The 14403-nt window shown below is 48.4% G+C and overlaps 1 protein-coding gene across 2 annotated transcripts in view; it reads right to left on the bottom strand.

Moving 5' to 3' along the window:
- Window positions 1-4388: 4388 nt before the first annotated feature.
- LOC138504305 (dual oxidase 2-like) overlaps window positions 4389-14403 on the bottom strand; it is a 134478-nt gene continuing 124463 nt past the window's right edge. For both annotated transcript variants that reach the window (XM_069624713.1, XM_069624712.1), the window contains 3 exons: window positions 8860-9015; window positions 6714-6842; window positions 4389-4876 (listed from right to left, as the gene is read on the bottom strand). In XM_069624713.1, coding sequence (XP_069480814.1) covers window positions 4754-4876; window positions 6714-6842; window positions 8860-9015 — 408 coding nt within the window. In that variant the 3' untranslated portion in view covers window positions 4389-4753. The remainder of the gene's footprint in view (window positions 4877-6713; window positions 6843-8859; window positions 9016-14403) is intronic.

Consider the following 14403-nt stretch of genomic DNA (forward strand, 5'->3'; position numbering starts at 1 on the left):
TCTCCCCCCCCTTGCACTTATCACTTTGCCTTGCACGGTTGGATTGACACAAGGCCAATATAACCGTTTTTGCTGCTTTGTTTACTTATGTAAATCCCCCCCCCGCCCCCACCATCCCCCATCCCCCACTCCACTTGTCTTGTGGTGCCTGGAAACACTTGTGTATAGGTGCCATACAAATGTTCAATAAATAAAATAAATGCATGTATCCAAGGGTACACCCAAAGCAATCACAACTTTGATGTGTGATTTTTTCCAGGAACCGTACAGTTGCAACATGGTAATTTCCTAGCTAAGAGAGTTAATTAAGTCAAGCAATACAATAAGCAATCCCCAGCATATGAATATGGATGCAAGCATTTATTATTCTGGTGATGCTGTACGGTATGGACCAAAGAAAAGTACATTCTCATACGTCTCAGGGTTACTTTTATCACACCTTCCATCTTCCTCCCGTTTTGCTGTAGTCATCCAGAGTGGGGCGGCTATGCACAGACGTGGGTCTTGTGCTTGCTAGGCCCAGAGATGTAAGCTACTCCTCACTGATGAGGCCCAACAAGGCTGAAACATGTTTGGGGATGCTTGTGATCTGGAAGGGAAAAGGGATGTGACCTAGCAGGACTGCCCCTTTTGGGTTGGGACCAAGCCTGATTAGCATATGGTTTTTTCCTTTTGTAATGTCTTGGCAGGCGAAGACTGATGGTCTGGAGGGTTGCCCACAGCAATGCTAGAGGTTGCAAGCCAAGGTAGCTACAGCTGACACCACTTTAGCCGTTTCGACACCCATACAAAATGGCCCGTTGACGGCATTAGAACGGCCAGCACCAGAATGTTTGAAATTCCCGCTTGCTTCTGAGCTGCCCATCTGTGCTGCGTTGTAAGAAGCTGTTAAGTAAAAGAAGAGTGACCGTTTTCAGTATTCGGTACAAAGACAATGTAATCAGAAAATATCAGTTCTCGGATCGGATGAATCTTGGGGTGCATAATGTCCGGAAAGGGTTAGCAAGGGTCTAAATCATTAATTTAAAATAGGTGTTAAACAGGAGTGGCAGCAGACACAGCCCTGGCACACCCTCTGCAACACCCAATAAAAGACTGCTGGGACTCCTTTGAGTCATACATTATCCAAATACTTGTCAACATTGCTCTCTTGACATATAGATTTTGTTGGTATAGATCAGGCTTGCCCAATATGCACCCCCGAAGGCCACAGTACGGCCAGTCAAGCTCTTTTCTCTGGCCCACATGAATTGTAAAACAAAGTAAACGTGATGTCAGAGAGGTTTACTTTCTGCATGTTCCACTACCTTACGTGTCGGTACCACATTCATTCATCACCCGGTTTTTTCCGCGGCATATAAGGGGTAGAGTGGAGAATAGGGACTAAATAATAGGAGAGGGAGAGTTTTGGGGAGGGTGACCCTCAAATAAAAACATTAAAACATTTGATTCGTTTTTTCAGGCAAACATTTTCGGCAAAAAAATGCATCGGAAAAAAAAAACTGGGGATGAATGAACATAGAACCTACAACATGTTAGGAAGTTATTAGCTGGAGCAGCAGAAAGCGCAGCCATCAACGAGTTTGGGTCTTCTTTCGATGTGCTCAGCACTGTGCACCGCATACCTCTGACTTCGTAACCAGTGTAGGTAATCGGATAGGTCTGGCAGACCCAATGGTAGTCAGCACTTGGCAGAGTCATGTAATTTAACTCTTGGCAGAAGGTGGATGGCACTTGGGGAACTTTGCATTTGATTTAACTGTGGCATGCATATGAAAGCATCTGGACATGTCTTTACTTATGGGGACTCTTAAGAGAAACTGTCAGAACATTTTCTGAGGCATTTGGGGCACATTACCAGGGTCGGAATGGGCCATAAAATTGTCTTGGGCACCAATGAAAAAGTGTCCCACAGTTGCAAATGGCAATTCATTCCTTTTGTGACACTGAATAGTACCCAAGGGGAAGTTCTTTGATAAAATGTGATGCAAATTGTGCATTTTAAAGAATATTTATTCAGCAACACTAGTCAAAACTACTAGGCTCAGTGAAGTAACTCAAACTGGCCCACGTTGGCCAGAAAAGTGGCCCAATTTGACTCCAAAAAAGTATTTTGTATGTTTTGCTTCGGCCATGGGCCTAGTGCCCTATAGGCCAGTTCCAAGCCTGCATAGCACTGCACATGTGGGAGGGGATGTACCGTACATATGATGACTACCAGGCATGTGACGCAATAACTAGCATATGGTTGTGTTCCTTGAGGTATTTGAAGTTGGACTTTGAATGTGATGGCGAGGGCTGCATGTGTGCTGGTGTCAGGATGTACCTTACCTCTGGGGATTATGCAAGGATTATGAAATACCCTGTCACAGGGCGCTTGGAGGTATTTGAGTCTACGCTTGGCAGTGCAACTGCACATGTGGGGATTTACTTTGCTTAAAATGAACCTAACAGACATTGGAGTAAATAACTGGCATTCGATGGCACTCACTGTGGCATTTGAGGTTGCACTTGACATCTGACTGACTACAGCTGCACGTGTGATGACCCTTACATATGAGTAATCTACCAGGGATATGAGCCACTGTCTAGCATTAGAGGATATTATTAGGGCATTGGAAGTTGGATGTGGTATATGTAGTGGGATAACTTGGCCCTGTGATGCAGTATAATTTTATTGTTGCTTTAACATTGTTTTTATTTTCGATTTTAAACCAAATTGCACTGCATTTTATTGTTGCATCCTGTGATATTGTGTTAAAGATTACGTGGCTTTGCTTCCTTCGCCAATAGTTAACTGGTATATTGTTCAATTGTGCTTGTTTGCCCACTTGGGAAAGGAATAATCATGATCCGGCCCCATGCTGAAATCGGTTGGGCAACCCTGATATAAAAGGTTAAACAAAAATATCCGCACCAACAAGAAACTTTGCTGTTTGCCACGGTTAACTGGCAGGCGATTGGTGCGTTCACCTCTTTTACTAAATCTAACAATGCCGGCAAACTGGCAACAGTGCGCTGCACAAGCCCACTTTGCATTACGTTACTTGAATAGTGACTGAAGTATAGCCTTCATACACCTTCAACTAGACATGTTTGAACACCATACCCTGTCCACTGCCTTAGTCTATATACGCTGTGGACGAATTCTTGGATATCTACAAATACTAGAGAAAGAGGCACTTTTTTTTACTATCACATGCTTATCCCATACAGCCTGGAGGCCAGTCCTATTGAACCAAACCCTTATTAAGAGTCTGCTTTCATGTGTGGCAATAAGACAGTGTGTTGCTCTCACCAAGGGTCAAGCGATTTAAAAGTAAGTGCCATAAATCTTCCCAGTGGGTCTAGGACAGTATCTGCCTGTAGTTTGTAGGGTTTTTCCCTCTTCTAAACTGGTATGATTGTAGCTCTCGGCCAGCATTCAGAAACATAATCACTAATAAGCAAAGCAGTTTGGATCCTCTCAAAAAATAGTTAAGTATTCATAGTTCTGATCGAGCACACTTCATGTCAATTGCGCACTCTAGGCCACTTCCCTGGAAGCCTGATGCACGAAAGCCTGGTCACGTTGCGCGATGCAGTCGGTCGGGCTTATGGGGTAACGGCCTCGAGAGTGTTGGTTGAGGCAGCAGTGGCTAGGGGAGTGCAGATGCGGAACTGTGCAGTGAAGGGGTAGAGATGGTCTTAAAATGGACATGGTGTAGGAGGGAGGTATAAGACCGATCTTGAGTGGGTGGTTTTCATAGGCTGCCCGCAACACCAGTCTTGTTTGCGGTCTTCGGACCCAAACCCTTGATTCACCAAAAATCTTCTGTCTTCTGTTGAATCCTGTTTGCAGGGTTGGTCAGAGCCAGTTAAAATGTATCGACTTAGATAATGTCCCCTGAACGCATCCCCTTTTGACACCCGTTTCCTCACACCCTGCTCTCCTTTTTCTTAGGTAACAGAAATCTTGTTAACGTTATTTTGGTCATATTTGACCGAGCCTCTGCTTGTATTGGGGTCAGGAAGCATCTCTGGCAGATAATCAAACGATACAGAAGTTGAGGATTAACTTCTGAATTGATATCATTTTAGTTAGCAGGAAATGTTTACATAGTGTTGGATCCAAGATACCAAGGGAAGCGATGAGGCATAGACAACAACTTCATGGAAAATAGAGTTATTTTTGGTTGGCCAGACACTGGGTACAGGTGAGTGAGGGGATATGGAGGCCACACATTTTCAAAATGATAACCAGAGATACAAGGTGAGCAAAGTTGGTGGTGCATGAATATAAAGAAAAGAGTACAGCTAGCGGCTCTATAAGCACACTTCAGAGAAACGGAGCTAGCACTGAAAACCTACCAAACAAAAGTAAGGAAATCAAAGCATACAACACAAAGTACATTTGTACAAAAACTTTATTAAGTAAAATAAAAAACATGAATCTCAGCACAGAAATCGTTTTTAGTTTCCGATTTGCAGCCAAGCAGTAATAGCAGGGAGATTAGATTGGTAGTATGGAATCAGCAGAAACTCTAAACGCACAGACTTTGCTTCTAAGAAAGTCTACAGCCTGGCTTGGTATAAGGCTTCATTGTAAAAATCGGGCTTTAAACACAAGAATCTGCCTACGGCAGGAGCCTACAGACTTTGGGTGTGCATCTGACCACCCCCGGAGATGGAATGTAGGACAGGCCTAGTTTGCAGAACATTGGAAGGACACAACAGGTATGCGAAAAAGTTGGTGGTTTCCAGTGGGTAATAATTAGAAGTTCTCGTAGTGATGTAGGAAATGGGCCTGATCCCGCTTGTTCAGCTGGCGACAGGCTTTTTCAACGTTCTTGGTCATCCCTGGGGGCCCACAACTGAAGACTCCAATCTTGCGCACCTGAAGGAGAAGACAATGTTTAGGATAAAGAGACAAAGAAGCAATGATGCTGCATTGGTCAATTTCATGGGTGATATAATGCACTACACTTTCCTGGCCTTCGCCCAGGTTACATAGTGGTCTTGTGAGGACGAAACGGTAGAGCAGACAAGCGGGATAGATATCAACATCCTTCACAGTGCAACCTTCTTTTGAAAGTCACTGGTACAACTACAAGAAATGTATTGTTAATCTCCTTGGACTCCAATGTAGCATGTCCTACTGTGGGCAACCACAGTCACTAATGCAATTACCTAGTAGGCAGACCTTGCACCTCACAGCTACTAAGCACTACTCCTTAAGTAGCTTCCCTAAAGAGCTATGCCAGGTTTCTTTTTGAGGTTCAGCAGACTGTGGCAAAGACGGATGTTGGTGTGGAAATCGCCATTAAAAACTACCTTGAGGCTAATGGACTGAACAGCTTTGGTCAACCAATTGTGTTCTCTTCATTTAAAGCTTGATTTATTTTCTCACTTTAATTTTAAACTTCCCATGGACCTTTCTTTATGATCCACAATCAGAAAATGTGCGAGAAACCACATGTTCGTTATCCATGCATCCAGTAACAATTGGCCCGAGAATAGATTTGGTGTGTTTTGAAATTTAAGAATCTGATTCATGGCTTTGAGTAGCTTGGCGATCACATTGAAAAGACAGCAGAAGGGAAGGACGAGGGCCATTGGTTAGAGGAAAGTTGGGGATAGACGAGAAAAATTGCGCGGGAGAGAGCAAAAACGAGAGCGAGTGTGAGAATAATCTGCGCCCACTTTGGGTGGTGAGAGTATAAGCAGACGGGCATGCCTTTGAGCAGGGATCTGCAACTGTTGACCCTCCAGATTTTTTGACTACAACTACTGTCAACCCTACCCGGCACAGACAAGGGTGAGGGATAATGACGGCCACATGGGATCTTGATTGCAGTAGCCTCGTGTAATTTATACGTGCACTCTTACTTTAAAGGACTGGCAGTGGTTCTTAAAACAAGCACGCACACGCGTGCATTACGAATTACAGTTGCACGTTCATTTGTGTGGTTAACATGCACAAATTTCATTTGACAGTGTTCTAAACATCCAGATTGACAGAAAGCACAACTGGAGCAGTAATTGTGGATTTAAATACAGAGCACAAACAGTACTGCCATCACTCTCCGCGGCTATCATTTTACACACTCAATTATTCATCCCCCTCGTACTAACTCTCTAAGCTCGCTCACTCACTCACTCTTCAGTTCCATGGTTCATGAGAGAAAAGCAGGTGGATTATCCAAGATTGTGAATCCATGGACAATGCCACTTTCTGTGCCAATCTGGAGCAACACGGATTACCTAGTCCCCTTTCTGTTTCCTTTTATGTTTCATCCAAACCAGTTAAGAGTTTCTTCCTGGATTTAAGGAGCACCATAGTCATAGTTCAGCCAATGCAGAGCATGGCCCACCATGACGTGTGATTTTTTTCACTATAGGCGAAGTCACATGTTGCCGACCCTCCCACTTAAAGAACGGTCTACAAGTGCTCTGTGTAAGATAAAAGTGGCTCCCCACTCTTGGTGCACCCTACAGGGATGTTTAATATTTCTGTGCACTGGACCGGTCCTCTGGCAAACCAAATATGAGCATGAGGGGAAGAGATCTGCAACACATTGCACCTGGGGCTATTTGACGTCACACTCTGTGCTACACTCGCCACTCTTGGAGACCTAAATGGAGGGGAATGGACTGGTTGAAAAAGCAGGCGAATGGAGCATGTTCCTGGATGGAGATTTACAGACTTTGTCCTGACAGTCTGCCATACTGACCTCAGGATGAACTTCCTGCAGAGAATCGAAGAACTGAACAAAGGGCGGCCTTCCAAAGTGCGTGACGGAGCGCAGCCCCGTGAACAAGCTCTGGTTGAGCACCTTCTGGAAATGGCGTTCACAGATGTACTAAAAAGATAAACAGTAAAAAGATTAAAGGAGGTGCCCAGGTGACATCCCACGTATGCAAGAACCACCTTGTTCCTACCTTCAGATGACTCAAATAGGTTTTGCTCCCCTTATCAAGCTAGATAATAGAACATCATTCAAAAGACCTTAACCAATTGGTTGTATTGTGTCTGTATTTTTAAAAGCTGGCCGATCAGTTGCCCGTTACAGCCATAATGTAGGCAAGCTATTTTAGAATTCAATTGGATTGTCACAATGGAATGTGAAAAACACAAAGGCTGCCTGTCCACAAAAGTTCAGACACAATATGAATACATATACCCCACTTGCATCCTCCCACCTCTCTCAAGGACTTGGAAGAGAGGTTCTGGTTGAATACCAATTGCCTGTTGCCTAAAACGCTACAGACCACTTAACTCTGGGGCAAACCCATTTTTACTAGCTTTGTATTAAACGAGAGGCTGTGATGCCACCCATGTACCAGCAAATGTGCTTAAGACCGTACACACTCATTTCAGTGTGAGACCTCATCCAAAGTCAATGAATTGACTTGTCTTACTTTGGACTTGGATTCAACATGCATGAGTGGAAGGCATGTAGCTAGCCTGTCAGCTCTGTGACACACTTGCTGGGTGGCATCTACACTCCTGTTATCGCTTAAGACCAGGTGGGGCTACACTCTCCTAACCCCTAAGCTCTATGTGTCACGACATACAGTTAACAGACCATCAAGTGTATGTTTTCAGATCATTGCGCATGAAAACCAGTTCATGAACTGCTAGCTCAAAATCATTGTGAGTATATTGGAGCCAAGAGGCCCTGCATAACATTAGTGACCCATTTTGTTCAGATCAGTATGAATAAGCAAATTGAATTAACATATGGCCACTGATATTCACATCCACATATACTGCTTGTAGCCATTGGTAGAGTTTAATGCAATACAGAAACAGTTATGACAAAAGTAAAAGCTGCATCTGTCCTAGTAGCCGACACATGTTTTCTACATAAAGCCCTTCTTCAGGGCTGGTCAGGTAAGCTTAAGCTGTGTCTCCGGATAGCAGAGTCTCCTTTGACTCCATGGAGGTTACCCAGCATCTCTAAAAGTTACTAATATCTACAAAGATTTTATTAAAATACACAAAAACGTGAATTGTATTGGCTTATATTACTTCGGCCATCCTGCATGCTTATGCCCTGGGAACAAATCAGAGTTAAGCTTTCCTTTAGCATATGGCGGCAGAAGCCATCCACTAGTAACAGCATTGACAGGCAGGATTTTAAATTGAAATGGGGCCTTTTAACAATGGTCACAGGCACATGAAACTGTTTTTTGGTATGACTTGCATTGCAAATAGCCTCACTGGCACCCACTGTCACTGATACTTAAGCCTTTTAACACGCCCAGGGCTCAAAGTTGAAATGCACAATTTGGTAAAACCGCCAGTTTATCCAGTCTCATCTTGCTTCTAGAACTAGTTTCCTAGTCCACACAGAAAACAGATAGAGAATTTTCTGAGGGTCAGGAATTGATCCCACAATCACGCACACTGGAAAAGGCCAGACACACCATAGTTATCAAACTACAAATGAAACAGTGTAGCTTCTTAACAGAAGCCTCCTGGGAAGGCAGGCGCCTATAGAATTTGACTAGGTACAGCAAAATTACAGCTCCCTGGCTTGACAGACATCGGGTAGTGTGCTTTTTAGGTTGACTCAGGTTGCATATAGTGAAGAGGTCCTAGTGCTAGACCCAAGCCCTGAAAAAGAAGGCTGTGCCATTAAGACTCCATGTTTTAGGCTTGTCGGGTCCTGTGCCAAGCCCGGCCTCACATCAAGCCTTGATAACTTTGGAAGCACCCTGCATGCTTATGCTTTACTTTATCTGAATATTTTGGTTGAATGGAATTGTGTTGCATTAAATCGTTTGACAAATTATAAGGTCAATCAAGAGCTTGTGCTTCCCTTTTTGCCCACTTTGGCATCAGTACCCCGATGCCCCGTTAGATCAGCCTACCAGCATGGTGGTTCGGAGGTCGAACTTCTCAGCCAGCTGGGTGATGTAGATGTGGACAGACACAAGATCATTCTTGTCGTTCTCTTCTAAATCTCGGATGATGTCTGCCAGCCACTCAAATTGGCGCTGCGTACGAGTCACCCAGATGAAGTAAACCTGAAGACAGAGAAGAGCAAAGATTAAATGCTAAAACACTATTTTCAACCATTGAGCCAATAAATCAGATCAGATCCCAGTATGTGAGCACTTTGTAAACATTTAGACAGAATATTGTAGATATTCACGGCTGAACCTAATGCTTGCCATGTTACTCTGGGTCCAATCATAATATCTACACATTGTCACAAATGACCCCAGCTTTGTTCTAAGACTCATTTTAAGACTCATTTCGGTACACAGGATTTTAGCATCAGTATAACATCCAACATTCGAGTCTTTGACCCACTATAATAGTGCTACATTTTTTTACACTGTCTTAGTATCATCACACGCCTACTTTCTCAAACAGTCTTAAAATCATGCTAACACGCATGCTTTCTCATAGACAGACTCATTAGCACCTGGGTGGTGGGAGCCAGCCAATCAGCTGGCTAGGAATGCGGGCTTGAACCACCGGTGTAAGCTCGCGTTCCAAGCCACCCGACAGCCGGCTCCCCCACTGCCATTTTATCCCCTGCCCCCTTTTTTATTTTTAAACCCCTTTCCCCCCAACTTACCTTATTGCAGCTCTCTGCTACAGAGCCCCAACTTCCCTTTCCATGGTGGCCATGTTGGTAAAGGATTTTCCTTCGTACAATGGGACGCTGCACGCGTCCCTTTGTAGGAAGGAAAATCCTTTTTTCTTAGCACCCATGGTTGGCGCTTTGGTAGCCCGAGGTGCTAATGGCCTTAACACCTGATTCGGCACACCGGATCTGGTGTTAACGACACATTCTACCACTCCTGCATCCTCGCAAAGCGTCTTGGAATCATTCTAGTTCTCCTGCCTTCTCACACAGAATCTAGTTTTAGGATCATTCTTGCAATCACACTTTCCAACACAATTTTAGAATCACTCACATTCTCGCATAGCGTCTTGTAAGCCTTCTAACACTCCCTTTCTCTTAGACGGAACAAGTTACTTACCTGTAACTGTTGTTCTCCAGCATGGGTCTGGCATGGATTCACATGCTCATGAATATCCCCCGTCAGGCTGGGAATCCTCGGTAAAGAAAAATCAGTATCAGTTTCGTTTCTGATCTGTCTTTCGTAGTAGTAACCAATCACTGATCTCTGCGTCATACTGACCACAGCCAATGACTGCCCTCTCCCTAAGCCCCGCCTCTGGCAGCCATCCTCAGATTTGGTAGCACGTGAAGCGGCAGTATGACCAAGTGAAGAGCCGCAGAGGGGTAGGCGGGAGGGTTCGCATGTGAATCCATGCCAGGCCCATGCTGGAGAACAACAGTTACAGGTAAGTAACTTGTTCCTTCTCCAGCATGGGGTCTGGCATGGATTCACATGCTCATGAATAAAAGAATACATAGCAGTACACACATGCACAACCACAGGAGGTGGCAAAGGCTCAACATTAAGCATTATATCCAAAACTCAACATTAAGCAATTCTTACCTCCTCACCAGGCTCACCTTAGGCGAACAGGTTGCGCAGCACTGCTTGGCCGACCCTGGACTCCTCCCTGGAATCCCGTGAAGGTGTGCGTCGACCTCTACGTAGCAGCCCTGCAGATGTCCAGCAAGGGCACACCAGATAGGAACGCCGTGGTAGCTGCGATCGCTCTGGTGGAATGGGCTCTCGGACAGCCAGGCAGCGGTCGGTTTGCCAACCGATGACAGTACATGATACAGCCGGAGAGCCATCTGGAAATGGAGGCCTTCGATAGAGCCTTCCCCTGATTGACAGGTCCAAAGTTCACAAAAAGTTGTGACGTCTTCCGAAAACACTTTGTGCGGTCCACGTAGAACTTCAGCGCTCTAGCCACATCCAGCGAGTGCAAAGTCCTTTCAGCCGGCGACGGGAAGAAAACAGGCAACACCAAGGGTTCGTTGAGGTGGAAGTCCGACGGCACCTTGGGAATGAAGGAGGGGTGCGTCCTGAGCACTACCCTCGTGTCGTGAAAAGTCAAGTACGGGGGCTTGCAGGAAAGGGCCTGGATCTCTCCCACCCGTCGTGCGGAGGTGATGGCCACAAGAAACGCTGTTTTCCACGACAAGAACTTCAACGGAGCCGAGTGCAGAGGCTCGAACGGAGGTTCCATGAGCTTGGTCAGCACCACATTGAGCTCCCACGCCGGGGCCGGAGCCTTCACCGGCGAGAACGATCTGAACAGTCACTTCATGAATTCTTTCACTAGATGAGACCACAAAGACGTCCGCCCCGTGGTTCTGGTGTATCGGGAGATCGCAGCAAGATGAATCTTGATGGACGCGTACGCCAGTCTAGCCTTGGCTAGCGTCAGTAGGTACGGCAGTACCTTGGGAGCCGTAATCCGTAGAGGGTTAATCTTCTGTGCGTGGCACCAGACAGAGAACCTCTTCCATTTGTGTCCATAGCATTTAAGAGTTGAGGACGCCCTGGCCTTTGCAAGAACCTCTGCAGTCGGCCGGTATGTCGTAGCCTCCAAACTCTAACGCTGCAGGAGCCAGGCCTGCAAGTTCAGCGACTTTGGGTCGTGTTGTAGGATGGCACCTCCCCCTCCCTGGAGAGAAGATCCGCGTCCACTGGCAGCTTGATTGACGGGGACGCTGACAAGTCCAGAAGGTCCGTGAACCATATCTGCCTCGGCCACGCAGGTGCGACGAGGATCATCCTGCACCGTGACCTCTTGAGCTGGTTGATGAGCCGGATCAGCAACGGCAATGGAGGGAATGCGTATAGAAACAGGCCCTCCCAGCGGAACGAGAAAGCATCGCCCATGCTCCTCGGCTGGGGAAACCTGCTGGCGAACCTCCGGCACTTGGAGTTCGTCGCTGTCGCGAACAGATCGATCTGGGGTGTGCCCCACCGTCGGAAGAGGCGGTCCACTAGATCCTGTCGTAGTTCCCAATCGTGGCACGAGCGCAGCTCTCTGCTGAGCGAGTCGGCGATGGTGTTTTTTATTCCTGCCAGATGAAACGGCAACAGAAACATCCCTTGGGCGACGGCCCAATGCCACAGATCCTGCGCCTCCTTGGACAGGGCTGGGGATCTGGTACCGCCCTGCTTCCTGATGTAGAACATGGTGGTGGTGTTGTCGGTGAAGATCCTCACCACCTTGCCCTTGAGGGACGGAAGAAAGGACCTGAGGGCCCAAAACACTGCACGGAGCTCCAGGACGTTGATATGGAGGGACTTCTGCACGCGAGAGGCCTTTGGCTTCCGACGGAGATTTTCGGTGTGCGCTCCCCACCCTTCCAGGGAGGCATCCGTGGTCACTGTCTCCTGGTGGCCGGGGGTCTGGAAGTCCATGCCCGCCGTCAGATGCGCGCGGGTGCCCCACCAACGGATCGCTCGTCGGAAACTCTCGTCGAGTGTGATCCTCTCCTCGAAGCTGCCCGTCGTCTGGATCCAGCGCGCGTCCAGGAACTCCTGCAACGGGCGCATCCGGAGCCTGCACAGGCGGATGAGATAAATGCAAGAAGACATCATTCCGAGGAGGGACTTGATGGACCTCACCCTGGCCGCGTCCGAAACCAGCATCCGCGGCACCTTGCCCAAGATGGCCCTCGTCCTTTCCTCCGACGGAGAGGCCAGAAGCGACACTGTCGAGCTTCGCTCCCAGAAACAGTGCGTCTTGCGCGGGCACCAGGTGGGACTTGGTGTAGTTTATGGAGAATCCCAGGTCCGTGAGTAGTTGGACGGTCCTTGCCGTGTGCTCCACGGCGAGCTCCTTCGTCTTTGCTCGGATGAGCCAGTCGTCCAGGTAGGGGTAGACGTGGATCCCCTCTAGGCGCAGCCGCGCCGCCACCGGTGCGAGGCACTTGGTGAACACCCTGGGTGCCGACCTCAATCCGAAGGGAAGGGCTCTGAACTGGTAGTGACGCCCTTGGACCACGAACCTGAGAAACTTTCGGTGTCCCTTTAGAATGGGGATATGGAAGTAGGCATCCTCCAAATCCAACGACGACAGGAAATCGCCCTCCTCCAGTTGATCCAGGACGTGTTGGAGGGTGACCATCCGGAACTTCTGTGCCTTGATGAATTTGTTCAGTCGTCGTAGGTCCAGGATGGGACGCCCTCCTCCCGTCTTCTTCTTCACGAGGAAGTATCTTGAGTAAACTCCGGAGCCCCGAAGCCTCTTTGGGACGAGCTCGATGGCGCCCTTCCTGAGCATCGCCCTTACCTCCAATAGAAGTTGAGGGACGTGATGTTCCTTCCTGGCCACAGGGGGGACGTGCGGGCACCTCTTTAGAAACTTGAGCGCGTGACCCTGAGCCAGGGCGTCCAGCACCCAACGGTCGGTGGAGATGGACTCCCACACGCTGACGAAGCTCGCCAGCCGGCCTCCCACTGGGGTGCTTCGGTGGGGGCCCGACCCCACGGCCGGTTCAGTCCTGCTTCGACGAGGCTTTGCCGCCTTGTCCTCCTTGGCGACGACGGCGGGGTCCGCCCGACTTGCCTCATCCCCTGTAGGCTTCCTGTGACGACGAACGGGCCGCTTGACTATAGGTGGAAAATCCGCCGCTGGAACCTTTGGAGGCACCCTGTTTGCCTTCGCCGCTCCGAAAGGGCGGCCGTCGTCGCAGGCGAACACCAAGAGCCCGGGCCATCTCCGTGTCCGCCTTGATGGCTTGTAGGGAATCGTCCACTGTTTTCCCAAACAGGTTGCTCCCGTCGAACGGCATGTCCAAGACTCTGGTCTGCACGTCCTGACGGAAGTCAGTAGCCTTGAGCCATCCACGCCGCCTAAGGCACACGCCGTTGCCCAACTGGCGAAATCCAGTGTCAGCAATGTCCGTCGCTATAGTAATGGCGTGGTCCGACGCCACTTCTCCTTCCTGCAAGATATCTAGGGCCTCCGCCCTCTTGTCGTCTGGTAGGAAGTCCAGAAGGGGGGCGAGCATGTACGACAACTCCCTGTCGTAGCGGGCTACGATAGCCAAGGCGTTGGCAGCCTTAATCGTCGTCGCTGCCGATGAGATGATTCTGCGTCCCATCGGGTCCAATTTCTTTCCCTCGCCGTCCGACGGGGAGGTTGACGTAGAGGCCGCGGCCCCCCCCCCCTGCTTTCTTCCTGGCCACCGCGGAGACGACCGAGTCCGGGTTCGGCTGTGCTCGAAGGCACAAGGGGGTCGTGTCCGGGATCCGGTACTTCTCGTACCGATCCCTTCTAGCCGGCGTTGTGGATGGGTTCTTGAGGAGGGAGAGACCCTCATCCCAGATATCGTCCAGTAGAGGTACAGCGAGGACCGTCTTCCTCTTGGTCTCGCGCCGTTGATAAAGGAAACCTTCCTTCTTCTCTTCCGGGCAGAGCTGGAAAAGCTTGGATGCCCTGGCGATCATGGCGTGAAACGATCCAATCTCGTCGGGCGGGGAAGCCCGGGTGGGAGGTGACGACGGGAGATC

Source organism: Ambystoma mexicanum, chromosome 11, assembly GCF_040938575.1.
Source record: "Ambystoma mexicanum isolate Mex_15411 chromosome 11, UKY_AmexF1_1, whole genome shotgun sequence".
NCBI classification, from domain to species: Eukaryota; Metazoa; Chordata; class Amphibia; order Caudata; family Ambystomatidae; genus Ambystoma; species Ambystoma mexicanum.